This window comes from Prionailurus viverrinus, chromosome C1, assembly GCF_022837055.1.
Source record: "Prionailurus viverrinus isolate Anna chromosome C1, UM_Priviv_1.0, whole genome shotgun sequence".
Classification (NCBI taxonomy): Eukaryota; Metazoa; Chordata; class Mammalia; order Carnivora; family Felidae; genus Prionailurus; species Prionailurus viverrinus.
This window is the reverse complement of record NC_062568.1, coordinates 176,087,641-176,104,332: the sequence shown is the minus strand read 5'-3', so window position 1 is coordinate 176,104,332 and position 16,692 is coordinate 176,087,641. Positions and strand designations below refer to the sequence as shown.

The 16,692-nt window shown below is 43.8% G+C and overlaps 1 protein-coding gene across 2 annotated transcripts in view; it reads right to left on the bottom strand.

Annotated features, from left to right (window-relative positions):
• Nucleotides 1-11,430: 11,430 nt before the first annotated feature.
• LOC125172450 (BEN domain-containing protein 5) overlaps nucleotides 11,431-16,692 on the bottom strand; it is a 1,495,630-nt gene continuing 1,490,368 nt past the window's right edge. Inside the window, exon 13 of one of the 2 annotated variants that reach the window (XM_047870552.1) lies at nucleotides 11,431-11,566. In XM_047870552.1, the coding sequence (XP_047726508.1) occupies nucleotides 11,458-11,566 (109 nt within the window). In that variant the 3' untranslated portion in view covers nucleotides 11,431-11,457. Of the gene's footprint in view, nucleotides 11,611-16,692 lie in introns of both variants that reach the window. The other variant, XM_047870553.1, reaches the window with a different exon arrangement.

Genomic DNA, 16,692 nt, shown 5'->3' with positions numbered 1-16,692 from the left:
TTTTTTCTCAACGTTTATTTTATTTTTGGGACAGAGAGAGACAGAGCATGAACGGGGGAGGGGCAGAGAGAGAGGGAGACACAGAATTGGAAACAGGCTCCAGGCTCTGAGCCATCAGCCCAGAGCCTGACGCGGGGCTCGAACTCACGGACCGCTAGATCGTGACCTGGCTGAAGTCGGATGCCTAACCGACTGCGCCACCCAGGCGCCCCGATAATGCCAAATTGATTTTCAAAGTTGTACCAATTGACATACTCACTTAACAGTTGGAGAGCATTTCTATTACTCCATATCCTTGCCAACACTAGATATTATCAGACTTTTTTTTAAAGTTTATTTATTTATTTTGAGAGAGAGAGTGTGTGTGTGAGCAGGGGAGGGGCAGAGGGAGAGGGAGAGAGAATCCCAAGCAGGCTCTGCACTGCCAGCATAGAGCCCTATGCAGGGCTCGAACTCACGAACTGTGAGATCATGACCTGATCCAAAATCAAGAGTCAGATGCTTAACCAAACTGAATTACTCACATGCCACAATAGATTTTATCATACTTTTAAATTCTTGCTTATCTGATATGTGTGTTAAGAGTCATCTCATGCAATTTTCAGTAGCATTTATCTGATTACAAGTGAAATTCAGCTTTTCATATGGGTTTTGGCCATTAGATTTCCTTCTTTGTGAATTGCCTGTTTAAGTCTCTTGACCATTTGTTTACCAGGCTGAAGTGCTGGACATCTTTTCCTTACCCCTCCAGATTCACTCACAACTTCTTCACTGTGCTCCGTGTCCCCAGAGGCCAGCCCATATGGAGCAGCAAGGAGCAACCCGATCCTCTGACTTCAGCCAATGGAGAACATTGGAGGCATGTGGCAGAAGGAAGTTGGGGTACTTAGATCCCCACTTCTCTCTGTGCAGAGTCACTAGGGGCTGACTGCATTCTGTAACCCAAGACCACAGTTCCCGGCAGGGAGCTCTCTCCAATAACTCTTTCCATTTCTGAGTTCTAGGAACTGTTACTTCTCCGTGTCCTTTCAGATACAGAGGGGTACAGATATATTGTGGTGTCCCTACACCCTATTCTCAACTCTGTAAATTGTCCATTCATAAGGCTCTTCACAAATTTACCAATATGAATTTGCCAGTTCTTTCCCAACATAGATTACTATCATTTTATAAGGAATTTTCAGGGTTTTTTTTTTTATTGTGTTTTGGATTTACTTTTTTTTTGGTTGTATGTGTACAAATATCTTCTCCCACTCAAATCCTTTTATTCATAGGGGCTTGAAAAAAAGCTATTACAAAATAAAACACAGATACAGAAAATTACATAAAATAAGAAAGAGCTTAATGGATTGTTTGAGGCAAACATCCTCATGAACACTATCAAGTCAAGTAATAGAATTTCACCAGCTAACTCAAAAGCCCTCCATCCCAATCAGCCTCTTCCTTCCCATCTCAAAGTAACTGTTATCTTAGTTTTCATAGTTATCACTCCCTTGCCTTTTTTATAATTTTATCACTTAGGATGAAACCCTAAATAATAGAGATTAGTTTTGCCAGTTTCATAACTTTCTAATCTAAATTCTTTCCCTCCTCCCCTACCTTTTTACATGTAATTTACTCATGGAAGAGCCTAGGTTATTTGGCCTTTAAGTGATGTAAGCCTGGCTTTTCCCTGCTTCCTCATGGTACAGGTAAATATGTTCCTCTGTCCTCTGTATTTCATGGAAATTGGTAGTTGAATCTAGGGGCTTGATCAAATTCAGGTTAAAAAAAAGTTGTTGTTTTTCAAAATTTAAGTGGTGGTGTATTCTTTCAACAGAAGGCACATAATGTCTGTTTTTCTCTCCTTTTGACGTGAGCACATTTTCCAGCTCACACAGAAAAGACAAAATACATTTTTCATTTCTTCCCTCTATTTACCAGTTTTCAAGATAATGAGTTTTCTTAGATAATGAAGTTTCCTATTGTTCTACAAAAGTGGGCTAGTTTTGCTTTGTTTTTTAATGAGTAAATAATGTACTTAAACATATTTGCTGTTTTCCAGCCATTATAGTGGTTATCCCATTGAAGCTCAAACTGTCCCTGTTTAATCACTGGCAGCCTCATAAGTTGACTCCTGAGTCCTTTTGACTGGATCCTAGCAGTATTTGATGGCATTTTTTTCTCTGGTATGACAAGATGTTCCAGGCTCATCTAGTACATGTCCTGCCTCCACCCCAGGATCAGCCATTTATCTAAAAAGGACTGATTGCTCTTAATAAGAAATTATATTTCAAGACCACAATATATAAGCACCAGGGATACTCGTTACTCGGTCTATCGTTGTCTAGGTCTATTTGGTGAAGAAAAAAAAAATCCACACTAGATGCTCTTTATCAGGTTTGCTAATGGTTTGCTGAGAGGTTTTTATTTTTTGGTTTTAATGATGAACAGGTGTTGAATTTTTGTCAGTGCTTTCCCTGTATCCAATAAGAGGATCATACAGATTATCTTTTTTTTTTCTACTAATATAGTGAGTTATACTGATTTCAAATGTTAAAAACCAAGCTTGTATTCCAGGCATATACTTGACTTGATCAAAAGGGCTCATCCTTTTTATATAGTGCTGTGCTTGATTTGCTAAACTCTCATTAGGGATATTTATGTCTGTATTCAAAAGACATATTGATCTGTAGTTTTCTTTCCTTAAATATCTTTGTGTTGTTTGTTTTTGAAATCAGGGTAAGATTACCTGCATGAGTGAACTGAGAAGTATTGCTTCCACTTCTACTTTCTAGTGGAGTTGGTGGACAACTGGTATTATCTCTTCCCGAAATGTTTGATAGAATTCACCAGTGAAACCACCCCAGCCCGCAGTGTTTTTGTGGCCAGGTTTTTTAACTATAAATTTGATTTAATAAGATACAGAACTAGTTGGGTGATCTGTTTTTCTCTTGAGTAAGCTTTGGTAGTTTATGTTTCTCACAAAATTTTTGGATTTCATCTAGTTTGTCAAATTTGTTGATATAAAGTGGTTCATAATATTTCCTTATTATCGTTTATTATTTCAAGAATCTGTCCTCATATCCTCTTCTTCAGTCCTGATATTGATAGTTTGTATCTTCTCAACTTTTCTTTTTCTGATGAGTCTAGCCAGAGGTTTATCAATTTTATTGATTATTTTCAAAGGGCCAGCTTCAGGAAACAAAAAGATTATTCACTTGGTTAATATGTGCCACCACAAACTGAAAGAACATAACTGAAATGCATCCTAAAGGACTAGTGTGATGGGGGTTCAGTGGTAGTTGAGTATAAGACTGGATAAGAGAGGTTTTATCGGTATGGAGAATTAACCTGTGACTTAAGATTTAGCAACCTCAGAAGACACTGAAGCCAGTCCTAATATGCTGCTTATGGCTCCTTTAGTCTTGAAAACACACACACACACACACACACACACACACATACACTGGCCTGCAGTAAATGAGGAAAGATGCTACGAGTACCCTGGCAGAGTATTGAAACGGGCCAAAAGGTGCGAAGAAGTGATCAATGCCAAAATGGATTTATCATGGAAATCTGAGAACTCATCAACTGATTGTATTACCTATGAGGGCCCTGAAAATGGTCTTCCCTAATGCAGTAAGAAATGTGCTGGTGAAAGGGACCCCAGCATCCCTAAGTGCTCAGTGTTGGCTATCCTCTGTTGGCTGAGGTAACAGTAGGGGACACTGCTATGAAACTGTTCCTAATATTAATGAGCATCACAGAATTCTGGAAGAACAGACCAGGTTAATACGTGACTATTCAAAGTGAAGGTAGATGTTTTTGCATAATGGACACCAAAGCCACAGTGGTGACTACATGGTCTTGACCCACTGGATTCTGTGGCAAAGAAGTGAGATGAATGGGCAGTCAGTAAGGGTTTTTCTTGACTTAGGCAAAAAAGATTGAGAGCACATGTGCAGAAGGCTGACGTGAACTGCCAGAAGGAAAAGTCATAATTCCTCACTCAGTTTCCGGGCTTCAGCCAGTTCTCAAATCCAGAGCTCACTGATGAAAGCTGAAGCCGGGTTCCCTTTAGGAAGGACCCGATATCACCACTGAAAGTGTTTACCCCAATCTTTGTCCAAAGGGACCTGTGGCCATTTTCCAGGGTACTGAAAGCAGAGAGTGAGGAGTACTCAGCTCTTTTGAGGGCTCCTAAATACTGATCTGAACTGATGTGTTTCCAGGAAACCCCAAATACCAACGTGGCTTCTTAGAGTAGAGGCCTAGGGAAGCCAGGAATTAGTAGAGTTCTGATCCATTTCATGGTAAATGCAATGTGGTCATTTCCTAAGTACATGATTGAGATGGATATACTCAGAAGCCTGCAGAAATCTCACGTTCATTTCACGACCTGTGGAGCAAGAGTCATTATGGTGGGAAAGGGGAAGTTGATGCTCCTAAAATTGTATCCCACCCCAGCAAGGTAATAAACCTAAAGCAATGCTGCTTCTAGCGGAGTGGTAGATCCTAGAAGATGTAGGAGTAGTAGTCCTCATCATATTCCAGTTTAAGTCACCATTCTGACTCCTGGAAAAAAAGAGATGATTGTGGAGGAAGATGGGTCACTGTAAACATAAGCAAATGATAGTCTAATAGTGGTTGTGCAGGATGCGGTGTTTACTAGAACAGGTCAAAACAGTCTCTGGCATTTGGTATGGGATACGGACCTGATAAATGTATTCTTTTCATCTCCACCGGAGAAAAGAATCAGAAGCAAGTACATTCACTTAGGACAGCAGTACATATTCAGTCTTGCCTCAGAGCTACATTAATGCTCTCATTCTCCATTACAGTATAGTTAGGAGGGAACCTGAGTGTTTAGACAGTCCATGGAAAGTCACATTAGTCCACTATATTTGTGACATCACAGTAAACAGACCCAAAGAGCAGAAAATGTCAAGCAGTATGAAAACCATGGTAATATACATATGCTGAAGTAGACTAGGTAGCCACAGTTGGTTAGTTGGTGTTGGGTGTTCAGGGAAAGGCTCTCTGAGGAGGAAACACATAAGCAGCAACCGGGGGAGGGAATAACTAGTGTAATAGTTGTAAATCCTAATGAATATGACATGTTTGAGAAACAGAAGGCCAATGTGGCTGGAGCACAGAAGACAAAGGGTGTGGGGGATAGTGAGAGTAGATGTTGAGAGGTGGTTAAGGGACCACATCATGTAGGGTCAGGGGTCCCAAGCTAAGATGTGAAAGTTGTAACTGATCCATTTGAATTTGTTCTTGATCTAAGCATAATGGGGGGAGGGGAGGGGGAATGAAAGGCTTTCAGGAAGGAAATGATAATGTCTCAAGTCTGTTCATGTTGCTATAACAAAATGCCATAAACTGGGTAACTGATAAACAACAGATTTATTTCTAACAGTTCTAGAGGCTGGGAAGTCCAAGATCAAGACGTTAGCAGATTCGAGGGCTGGTGAGAGCCTACTTCTCGGTTCGTAGATGGGCTTTCTGGTTGTGTGCTTACATGGTGGAAAGAGACGAGGCAGCTTTGTGGGTCTTTTGAGAGGACACTAATCCCATTCATGAGGGCTCTACCCTCAGGACCTAAGCACCTGCCAAAAAGCCTCACCTCCTGACACCATCCCATTGGGCATTATTTTTCAACATATGAATGAGGGGGGGGAACACTTTCAACCTGTGGCAGATGATATGATTTATGGTTTTTTTACAATACTTTTTTAAGAAGTAATCTTTACACCCAATATGAGGCTCAAACTCATGACCCTGAGATCAATAGTCAGATACTCTACTGACTGAATCAGCCAGGCACCCTGATTTATGTTTTTTAACAAGAGCACTTTGGCTGTGTGTGGAGAATGGATTGCAGGGGTGCAGAAGTGTACACAGGATCCTTTGGAAGGTTTTGCATTCACACAGGCTGGAGATCTTGGCGCTTGCTCTAATGGCCATAATGGAGACTGAGAGATGTGGATGGACTTAGGGTGTCTTTTATAGGCTGTTACTATATTAAGTATCTTCATTAGGTATCAAAAGGGAAGCATCATGTATAACAACATTTTTGGTCTGGGCAACCAGATGGCAATGCCTTTTGGATGGATAAGAAAGATTGAAAGAGGAGGAAATTTGGGGCAGAGATAAAAAAATATGTGAAAATAAAAAATTCTAAGTTTGAAATGCTTGGTAATTGCCTCGTTATATAAATACGAATTTCTGGGATGATATTAGGCCAGAGATGAGGATCTGGAATTGTTGGTCCAATTCATGTTTTTCTTTTTTCTTTTCTTTTTTTTTTAAGGTGTCAAATGGTTTGTTTGTTGCTTTGTTTTCTTCCAAGAGTTTATTTAAATTCAAGTTAGTTAACATACAGTGTAGTATTGGTTTCAGGAGTAGAACCTAGTGATTAACCACCTACATATAACACCCAGTGCTTATCACAAATGCCCTCCTTAAAGCCCATCATCCCCTTAGCCTATCTCCCCACCCACCTGCCCTCCAGCAACTCTCAGTTTGTTCTCTGTATTTAAAAGTCTCTTATGGTTTGCCTCCTTCTCTGTTTTTATCTTATTTTATTCTCATTCATGGGTTTTATTATCATTCACGAGGTTGAGGAACATCTAGACAGTTGGAGGTGGTGCTCTGGTGTCAGAGTGTTTGGACTTTGAAGCCAGACCGAAGTGAGTTTGAATCCTCTTTCTACCACTTATTAGTGATGCGGCCCTGGTTATGTCACTCTGTGTCTCCAACTCCTCTTTTATAACATGGGGACTGTAGTACCTTTCTCTTCCTCTTAGGGTTGCTGGGAGGATTAAGAGCATATGTGAATCTCCTGGCATTAGTAGTAATAGTGTTGGAAACACTGACACCATCATTCATCAGTGAAAGCTACTTGAATTACAGTCTTAGTGCCTAGGAGTAAACATGCCAATTTTATAGACCCAAATCTTTGGAATATGAACTCATGTTCCATACTATTAAAAACAATCTAGGTAAATGCTTATACTGGCCTGGGCTAGGATGGGGCAGGGTGTAGAAATCTTGAGGTAGGTAGTACCACGTAGGAATGGTTCTGGGCAACTCATTCACACTTGCTTTCCAGTGGTTGGTAAAGTTGCAAAACATCGTCAGCGGATGAACACTGACGTGATATTCTGGAATGAAATGGATTTTGACGTCAGGGTTCAAATCTCCAGTCTGTCTTAGCCTTACCCTTAAGTGTGAACTTCAGCCATGTGGGAGGGCTGCAGCAACACGGACTTCGCATCTGGAACTTCACTGGCATGAGCAACCCACATTGGCTCCTTCGGGATCTGCATATTTAATAAATACGTCAAATGCCATCTTTGTCATTTTTACTTTAATGCAGCTCGTCAGGAGCTTAGCATTGAGGAGCCCTTGAATTTGAAGCTTACAGAGCAACTAAACTCCCTCCTGGGAGAATCCAGACTTGGAGACTGTCAGTGCGTAGAGATGATTAATTGTGTATCTGTCTTCCCCTCGCCAGAACAACGGAACACTCCATTGTTCACCCCATACTGTACTTCGATGAGCCACGTGTACCTCGCATACTATGCAGTGAAATCTGAGGAAACTACTCATCTAATAAACTCAGGGACCGGCCCATCTTCTATTAATTTCTTTTCATTAGCCATCCTCAGGAAAGCACTCAATGGCTGCCTGATGTGATTCCTGTCCACCTTATGGGAATGGTCAGTACTGCTGAACCAACGATGGCCTTGCTGGTAATCAAAGTGCCGACACATCCATGCTGTCATCTTATGACAGCACTTTGAGTAAGAAATGGCCGATAGCATTATCCCCATCAGATCCTGGAGCTTAGAGAGATGAAGTGACATGCCCAAGGTCACTTTGTTTCTCTGCAAAGCCAAATCATTAAAGGAAAGGGCTCTGGAATTAGGCATACCTGCATTCAAATCCCAGCTCTGTCAGTTACAACCATGTGACTGACCTTAGAGGCCCTGCTCAATGTCACCCTCATCCCCTTTCCCTCATTGCTGTGGGCAGGACTGCCTAACTCGTGACTGCCAGCACCTGTGTTGATGTGCCCCCCAGAGCCTGCTTAGCTCCCTCCCCGACAGCAGTTCAGAAGTGACCGGGAGAAGTGACAGGGCTCCTTGGGAACAGCTGTGACCAAGACTGATTGGAGTTTGTGAAAACAACCCAGCTCCCTCATCCCTCGTGTGGGATAATTCCGAGAGGAGAGTACACTGGCTTCTCAAGTTTCCCCAGCACAATTAGGCTCCGCTTCTCCACAGTGGCAGCTTGCTTGGTAACAAACATGTCATTGGCTGTCCTGCCTTCCTCGTCTCATTTCCTCATTTTCTTCCTCTTAGCTTGAGACTCTTTTTAATTTTGTTTAATGTTTACTCATTTTTGAAAGACAGGGAGAGACAGAGTGTGAGCAGGGGAGGCACAGAGAGAGGGAGACACAGAATCCGAAGCAGGTTCCAGGTTCTGAGCTGTCAGCACAGAGCCCGACGTGGGGCTCGAACTCATGGACTGTGAAATCATGACCTGAGCTGAAGTCGGCTGCTTAACCGACCAAGTCACCCAGGCGACCCAAGATCTCATTTTAAATAAATCCATTGCATTGAAACCATATTTTTTGGGGTTCTGCTTCTGGGGAACCTGAACCAAGACTGTAACCTTTGACAAATCACTGAACTCCTCTGGAATCCTCAGTTTCCTCATCTGTAAAAAGAGTCTATATACTACTCACTCCCCTCACAGGCTTGTAGGGAAGTTTAAAGGACATATTGCATATTAAGGGTTTTGTACAGTTCTGTTCAAAATTTATAACAAAAAATTGGGACCAAAATGTCCAACAAGAAGGGAATGAGCAAATAAATTAGATTCTAATGGTAGAATATTACATAATCAGTAAAAATTAATGTTTTCAAAGCATATTCAAAACATGAGAGCTGTATAAGAAAATTATACATTACACAAACCAGCTGAAAAGCTCAGTGGGGGGGGAAATATCTAAAACTATACATATATATATATGTATATATATATATATATATATATATAATTATCTCAGTTTTGTTTAAAATGTATTAAAAATACATTAAAAGTTATTTATCTCTTGGTGGTGGTGTTATTTCCTTACCTTTTTTCCTTCTTTTTGGATTTCAATACCTTATTTTTTTTTAAGTGTATTTATTTGGAGAAAGAGTGTGTGCACGAAAGCAGGGGAGGGGCAGAGGGAGAGGGAGAGTCCTATGCAGGCTCCACGCTCAGCACAGAGCCAGGCGTGATCTTACAACCATGAGATCATGACCTGAGCCAAAACCAAGTCTGACACTTAACTGACTGAGCCACGCAGGTGCCTCTCAAATTTCAAATTTTTCTAAGTGAACAATATTATCAGGAAAAAGAAAATGTTAATCATAGAAATTGATGTTAACCTCAAGATTTCAACTATAATAAGAAATAAAGATGGTTGAAACCAAAATATGTATAAAATCTCAAACACTTTGCTTTTGTTTTCCCTTTTCCTGGTCAAATGCACTAGTTATTAAAAGGCAATTATTCAGCTTTTATGAAATATCAACACGGACCGTTAGTAAGGGTAAGGTTTTGCAAAGGCCTGAGGAGTGTTTAAAACTCAAGTCCTTTGAGTCAAAGCCTAGACTACTGGGTCTTCCTAGGCCCTCTCCATGTTGGTCCTGCTCTGAGACTATTTTTTCTCTCAATTTCAGTTCAGGTGTTCTCCTGGCTTCCATTTGTGCTGTCGAGTCCAAGCTGAAGTACCAGTTTGGGGCAACTCCATCAATAAACCAGCATCAATGACTTGTTTGGCCCCACTTGCTTGAGCCAGCTCTACAGTGATTTCTTCTGAGGACTTCTTGCCTTACCTGCCCCTGCCCCATGTTGAATACCCTTGCACATCAAACTCCATCTGCACACCCAACCTTCCACAACCTCCATTTTTCCCCCACATCTGTAGGCAGAAATTTTTATTACAAAGGAGAAAACTGATCCACCACCCATACATCCATCCAACCATCCACCTATCCTTCCATCTTTGCACTCAGCAAATATCACTGGGTGTGCAACTCTGTGCAGGCACTGTGCCAGATCCTTGGGAGGCCGAGTTAACTTGGCCACTGTTCCTACCAAACTTCCCAGCCATGAGATAGCAAAGACAAGGCACTCATGCCTCACTTGGCTCTCCTGTGCCCGTGTGAAGATGCTTGTACTGCCTGTCTCCCATCTCCTCAGCCCATCTGATTTCAGTGCAGCCTTAGTGGATAGTTCTGTGTATTTGGCCAGCGTCTTTTTTTAAAGCTTATTTACTTTTGAGAGAGAGAGACACAGAGACAGAGTGTGAGTGGGAGAGGGGCAGAGAGAGAGGGAGACACAGAATCTGAAGCAGCTCCAGGCTGTAAGCTGTCAGCACAGAGCCCGACACGGAATTCAAACCCATGAGCCATGAGATCATGACCTGAGCTGAAATTGGACGCTTAGCCCACTGAGCCACTCAGGTGCCCCAAGGGGGGAGGGTCATTTCACACTATTTCTAAGACCCCTAGAGGGATTGAGTCCCCTTTCCCTTCAGTGGTAATTAGCTTATTAGGACACCTTTTACTGCATTTTCTCCCTTTTCTGTCTCAGTTTTGCCTTTTCCTTACTTCTGCTTCCAGGTATCACCTGGAAAGTACACTGCTTGCTCTCAGTTGCTTGTCCTAGTCTCTGCTTTTGGAAGAACCCAAAACTAAGGTACATGGTACCTTTTACAATGGTAGACATTATGAATGAATAAATGAATGAATGAATGATGATATTATAATGAGAGGGGAGGAGGACACTGCTGGAGGTGAACAAATGACCACCAGCTATTGATAAAGAAAGACCCTGTTACCCCACCATCCATTTACAATGACAGACCATACCTTCCAAGTATATGTACCAGGATGGTCGCTTGACTGACCACCTTAGAAATACTGAGCACACGAGTAATGTGAATGTGGCAAATAATAATAGCTATCCTTGAAGCCACACTTCCATTTGTTCACATCGTGTTATTTATTCTTCACAAATCTCCTGTGACCCAGGCATTAATTAATCCTATTTTGTAGGTAAAGAGACCGAAGTTCACAGAGGTGGCTCAAGGTCACATGGTGGCAGAGCTGATCTCAGCCGGATCTGTAAGACACCAGAGCCACACTCTTGTGCCCACCTCTTCACACAGGTCTATTACAACACCCAGGCAGGGTCCCAATACTCCAGTTGCTTGGCAAGCAATTTATAATGCACACCCTTGAAATCAGGGTGTGCCTTCTCACGGGGTCTAGGGCCGCCATAGCAGGTCTGTGCAGTGAAGTGTAGTAAATAATGCACAAGTCTGTTACTCACTGTTAACCAAGACTTAAGATAAAGCATTGCTTTATTTATTCTGTCAGGCAGCTCAAGCGTGCTCCATGGTGTCTATTACACGGTGATGTTAATTAGGTCCGCAGCACTGCACCTTCTGTATGCAAGGTTTGCCGTGTCACCCGCTGGTCTCATCTCTCCAGAGGTGTCTGGTTCAGCATCAGGTCTGAGGGCAGAGAGAATCTTTGGGAAGCTGGCATCACCACCATGCTGCTGAGCCAAGTATGAAAATTTACTACCTAGACATCCTGCCTATAGCATTAGTATCTAGCAACTTGATGTGTTTCCAAGGTCACTATGAGACCATCTTTCAGGGTAGGAGATTGGATTAGGAGGAGGAGTTCCTAGAATCCCCAAATGGCAAAACTCCTCAGTGATCGTCTACTTCAACAGGCTCATTTTATAGATGGGCAAACAGGCTTAGAGAGGGAGAGTGACTTTTCTAAAGGTGTGTAAATGCTAGGGGACTGGAATTAGATATTTTTTTGCTTCCATTTCTGGCTCTATCTAATGCATCATTTCAAAGTCCCTTGCCCTCCTCCCCTCCTATTGTATGTAGAATGGCTGTATACAGAGGATGTTCACTACAGCCATTTCCCCTGAAGTTCCTGAATGTAATCCTGTGGATCAGGAAGAGCAATCAGTCCTTTTTTTTTTTTTTTTAATGTAGGCTTCATGCCCATTGCGGAGCCCAATGTGGGGCTTGAACTCAAGACCTGAGCTCAAGACCTGGGCTGAGATCAAGAGTCAAATGCTTAACTGACTGAGCCACCCAGGCTCCCCAGAAATCATTCTTTCATTCCATTCCACAGATAAGATTGAGGCTCAGAGGGCAAAGATGACGGCCGCTAACTCAGGCTTGAATCCAGGTTTCTGGGTTTCTAACAAACCACTTGGCCTGCCTAAGGGTGAATGAATGAATGAATGGACAAAAGAATGAAAGAATAAATGTTAAACTTTACTAAAGAATGAATTTAGGCATGCGTGATGAACGAGGCTTCTTGCAGGAAAGTCCCCATCCTGCGTATTTGCATTTCAACAAAGTCAGAGTCTCCAGCCTCCTGGAGCTGCTCTATGGGCCAGAGCAATGAAGTATTTATTTCACAGCTGTGTACCTCCATTCGGACCACCACTCAGTATTCAGCTCTGCTTAGAGCAGACCCTCAGTGAGTGCTTCTAAAATGGAACAGAAACGAGCGTGCTGGAGCCACAGCATTCAGCAGTCCGGGAGAAATTTGGAGAGGTGCCGGGAGGGGGGAGTTAAGGGAGCAGCCTCTTCCTTCCTAACACCACACCACACCAGTGTTGTTTTGTTTTGTTTACCTTTAATCAAGGCTGGCCTGAAGAAGGAGAAAGAGAGAAACAGGAACACCAAGGCTGAGATACAGGGAAGAGATCTAAACATGAGCTCACCCCCTGACGGGGTCAGGCAAAGGGATCCTGGCAAGCTTCCCACCCCAGGGACTGGCCTGGCTGGGATCCACATCAGCCTTCCCTGAGACTGGGAAGGAAAGGTGGCCTTGACATCCTGCTGGGCACAGTCCCAGGGAGGCTGGGCATAGGCGGTGACCCATTAATATGAATGAAATGTTGAGAGATTAGATAGAATTTCAAACAGAAACTTAACCTAGGACCTCTGAGTAGGAGTTGATGTAAAAATGTGCTTAGAATCTGCAATGATATGTCACTTATATTCAGTAAAGCACGCATAAACATTCACAACTGAAAAACCATGCATTTTCATACCCAAACATTAAAAAGTTATAAAAGCCTTACACACAATGTAAATATATAAGTTCTCTCTCTCTCTCTCTCTCTCTCGCAAATCCTACATAATTGATTTCTCTCTTTCATCTCTCCCAGCCTCTCCCCATCCCTCTTTCTTTTTCTCTTTCTCATGGATGCCCTTAGCCTTAAAGTCCGACAGTTTCCTGTATGGGCCTGTAAGCTAGGTTTGTTCCACTCTGCCCAGAGGTGTCAGGGCTTGCCCTTATTTATGAACTTCTAGAGGAAGGGAGAAGGGGTGGGCATCAGCCTTACAGAAATGTTCTGCTCAGAGAAGCCACCCCCAGCTTCATTCCCAGCAGCAGCAGCAGCAGCATACTACAAACTCTCAGGGAAGGGTTACTCTCTGCCTGGCCTTGTGCTCGGCCTTGGGACCTGAGCAATGAGTGAGACCCCAAGAACAATGCAAAGTTGAGCTGGGAAGATAGAGATGATACACAAGAAAAGTGAAATACAAAGCTATTACTAAGTGCCAGATGAGATGTTTAGACAATAGTTCTCTAGCAGCTCAGAGGAAGAGTTATCTATGAGGGTTGGAAGATCAGGGAAGACTTCCTGGAGGAGGAGTCTTGAAGGACAGGTAGGCATCAGGGCCGCAGAGGAATGGGAAACGACTGGCAAACATAATATGTTTGGTATATTTTGTTGGATGAATGAATGGCAGGATGACCCAGGTCAAAGGCAAGGCATAGACCAAGAGGGAAACTTTATAAGATGCTAGTTCTTAGAAGGGGAGAAAATAGTAGGAAATATTTTTTCACAATACTGTACTTTCCCATTCTTCCTGTCCGGATCCTCACAATACCCAGGGGTAGGTTGATTGAGGACTATGCTCCCATATCAAAGAATATGAAACTGAAACCAGTCGAAGCTCCGGGATAACTCAAGACAGGGCAAGACGTTTATGTAAAGTCACACAGCCATACAGTATCAGAGCTGGGAGCAGAACCGGTTTCCTAATGGCTGTGTCTTTAAAGCCTTCTGACTTTACAGTTTGATTTCTGGGGGTGGGGAGTGGGTTGGGGTGGAGGGAGAGGAAGTCTTTGGGATATTTAGAAGGACAAATGCTTGTCGCTGGTGACCAGTCCCTACTTTTTAATGCAGGAATAGGGTCAGGGGTGTGCTAACAGAGGGGCTAGGCCTCCTCTCTACTACCCCAGGCCGACATCTCTCCTGCCATTACAAGTCCAAGGGTAGCTCTCTCTCTGCCTGTTAAGACATTTCGGCAGTTGTTCAAACGAAGAGACTCCGGCCTGGAGGACACGCAGGGACATCCAGCTACGGAGGAGAATGCTAGGGCTGGGCTCAGAGGAATAGGCAAAAGGAGGCCACGACGGGAACAAACACGAGCCAGTGAGCTCCCGGAGGCTTTTTATAAACCAACGCTTTACGTAATTAAATATCCATTGTCTTGTCAGTCTTGGGACAGCACACAAAAAGGTGGAGGGAAAATGGAAAGAACAGAAGCCCCGGAGGCTGGTGACATCCAGGCACTGCCACTTCGGCCAGATTCCTTCACCTCCTGAGCTTCTCCTGGGAGTTGTTGTGAGACTGTGGAAGACAAAGCAACCGTGCAGGGCCTGGGACTGAGCGGGTGCTCGGTAAGGGCAGAGCAGCGGCAGCAGAAACAGTAGCCCTCGCTGTAGATCGGCCGCGGCAGTACTTGCAGTGGTGGTGGGGGTAGTAGTCACAGTCGTCATCACAGTAGTAGTTATCGTAGTAGTAGTAGTAGGTGAACAAGAATAGTAGTAGCAGTAGTAGGAGCAGCAGCACCAATAGTAGCAGGAGCAGCAGCAGCAGCAGCAGCGGTGGTGGTGGTGGTGGTAGTAGTGGTAGTAGTAGTAGTACTAGTGGTAGTAGCAGTAGTAGTAGTAGTAGATGGTGGTAGTAGCAGTAGCAGCAGCAGCAGTAGCGGTGTGGTGGTGGTGGTGGTGGTGGTGGTAGTGTTGGTGCTAGTAGTAGATGATGGTAGTAGTAGATGGTTGTAGCAGCAGCAGTAGTGGTGGTAGTAGCAGCAGTAGTGGTGTGGTGGTGGTGGTGGTAGTAGATGGTGGTAGTAGTAGTAGCAGTAGTAGTAGATGGTGGTAGTAGTAGTAGCAGCAGCAGTAGTGGTGGTGGTAGTAGTGGTAGCAGCAGTAGTACTAGTGGTAGTAGCAGTAGTAGTAGTAGATGGTGGTAGCAGCAGCAGCAGCAGCAGTAGCGGTGTGGTGGTGGTGGTGGTGGTGGTGGTAGTGTTGGTGCTAGTAGTAGATGATGGTAGTAGTAGATGGTTGTAGCAGCAGCAGTAGTGGTGGTAGTAGCAGCAGTAGTGGTGTGGTGGTGGTGGTGGTAGTAGTAGTAGCAGTAGTAGTAGATGGTGGTAGTAGTAGTAGCAGCAGCAGTAGTGGTGGTGGTAGTAGTAGTTGTAGCAGCAGTAGTACTAGTGGTAGTAGCAGTAGTAGTAGTAGATGGTGGTAGTAGCAGCAGCAGCAGCAGCAGCAGTGTGGTGCTGGTGGTGGTAGTGGTGGTGGTAGTAGTAGCAGCAGTAGTGGATGGTCGTAGTAGTAGATGGTGGTAGTAGCAGCAGTAGTGGTGGTGGTGGTAGTAGCAGTAGTAGTAATAGTAGATGGTGGTGGTAGTAGTAGCAGCAACAGTAATGGTGGTGGTAGTAGTAGTAGTAGTGGATGGTGGTAGTAGTAGATGGTGGTAGTAGCAGCAGTACTGGTGGTGGTGGTTGTAGCAGTAGTAGTAGTAGATGGTGTTAGTAGTAGTAGCAGCAGCAGCAGTAGTGGTGGTGGTAGTAGTAGTTGTAGCAGCAGTAGTACTAGTGGTAGTAGCAGTAGTAGTAGTAGATGGTGGTAGCAGCAGCAGTAGCGGTGTGGTGGTGGTGGTGGTAGTAGTAGCAGCAGTAGTAGTAGATGGTGGTAGTAGTAGATGGTGGTAGTAGTGACAGCAGTAGCAGCAGCAACAATAGTTGTCTTTGCTGCTGTAAGAAAAAATGGTCCAATTGCCTTGAGCTCTGAACAAGAATCTGGCCATCAAGAAAGGACTAGAGACGAAGTAAATCTATTTCCTCCATCTTCCCCCAGTGAGTATGGCCTTGAAGACTGTCCAGGACTCCAGGTCCAAAGCACTCGCTCCACCACACCACGCCGCCCTTCGTGCTGAGTTGGAACTCTGTCCCACAGGTAAAGGGAGCCACGGAGGAAGTCTGAGCAGTGGAACGTCTCCAAGAGCTCAGTGCTTTGGGAAGAGGAGACTGTAGTCAGGATCCAGTTATGAGGAGACGCTCAGGATGGTGTTTGGGATTTGAGACTCGTTCTCTCTTTTATTCTGCTACACTCACACTGAGTGCCTCTGATGTGTCTGGAACTGTGGTAGGCGCTACAAGGGGTACAGAGATGAGAAAAACCCAATCTCTGCTCTCTAAGAAATGAAACGATACTGGGGGAGAGGACAGTCGTGGTAGTGGAATAACTGATAAACAGAGACATAAGTGCTGGGGACACAAGGAAAGGAGGGACTTAA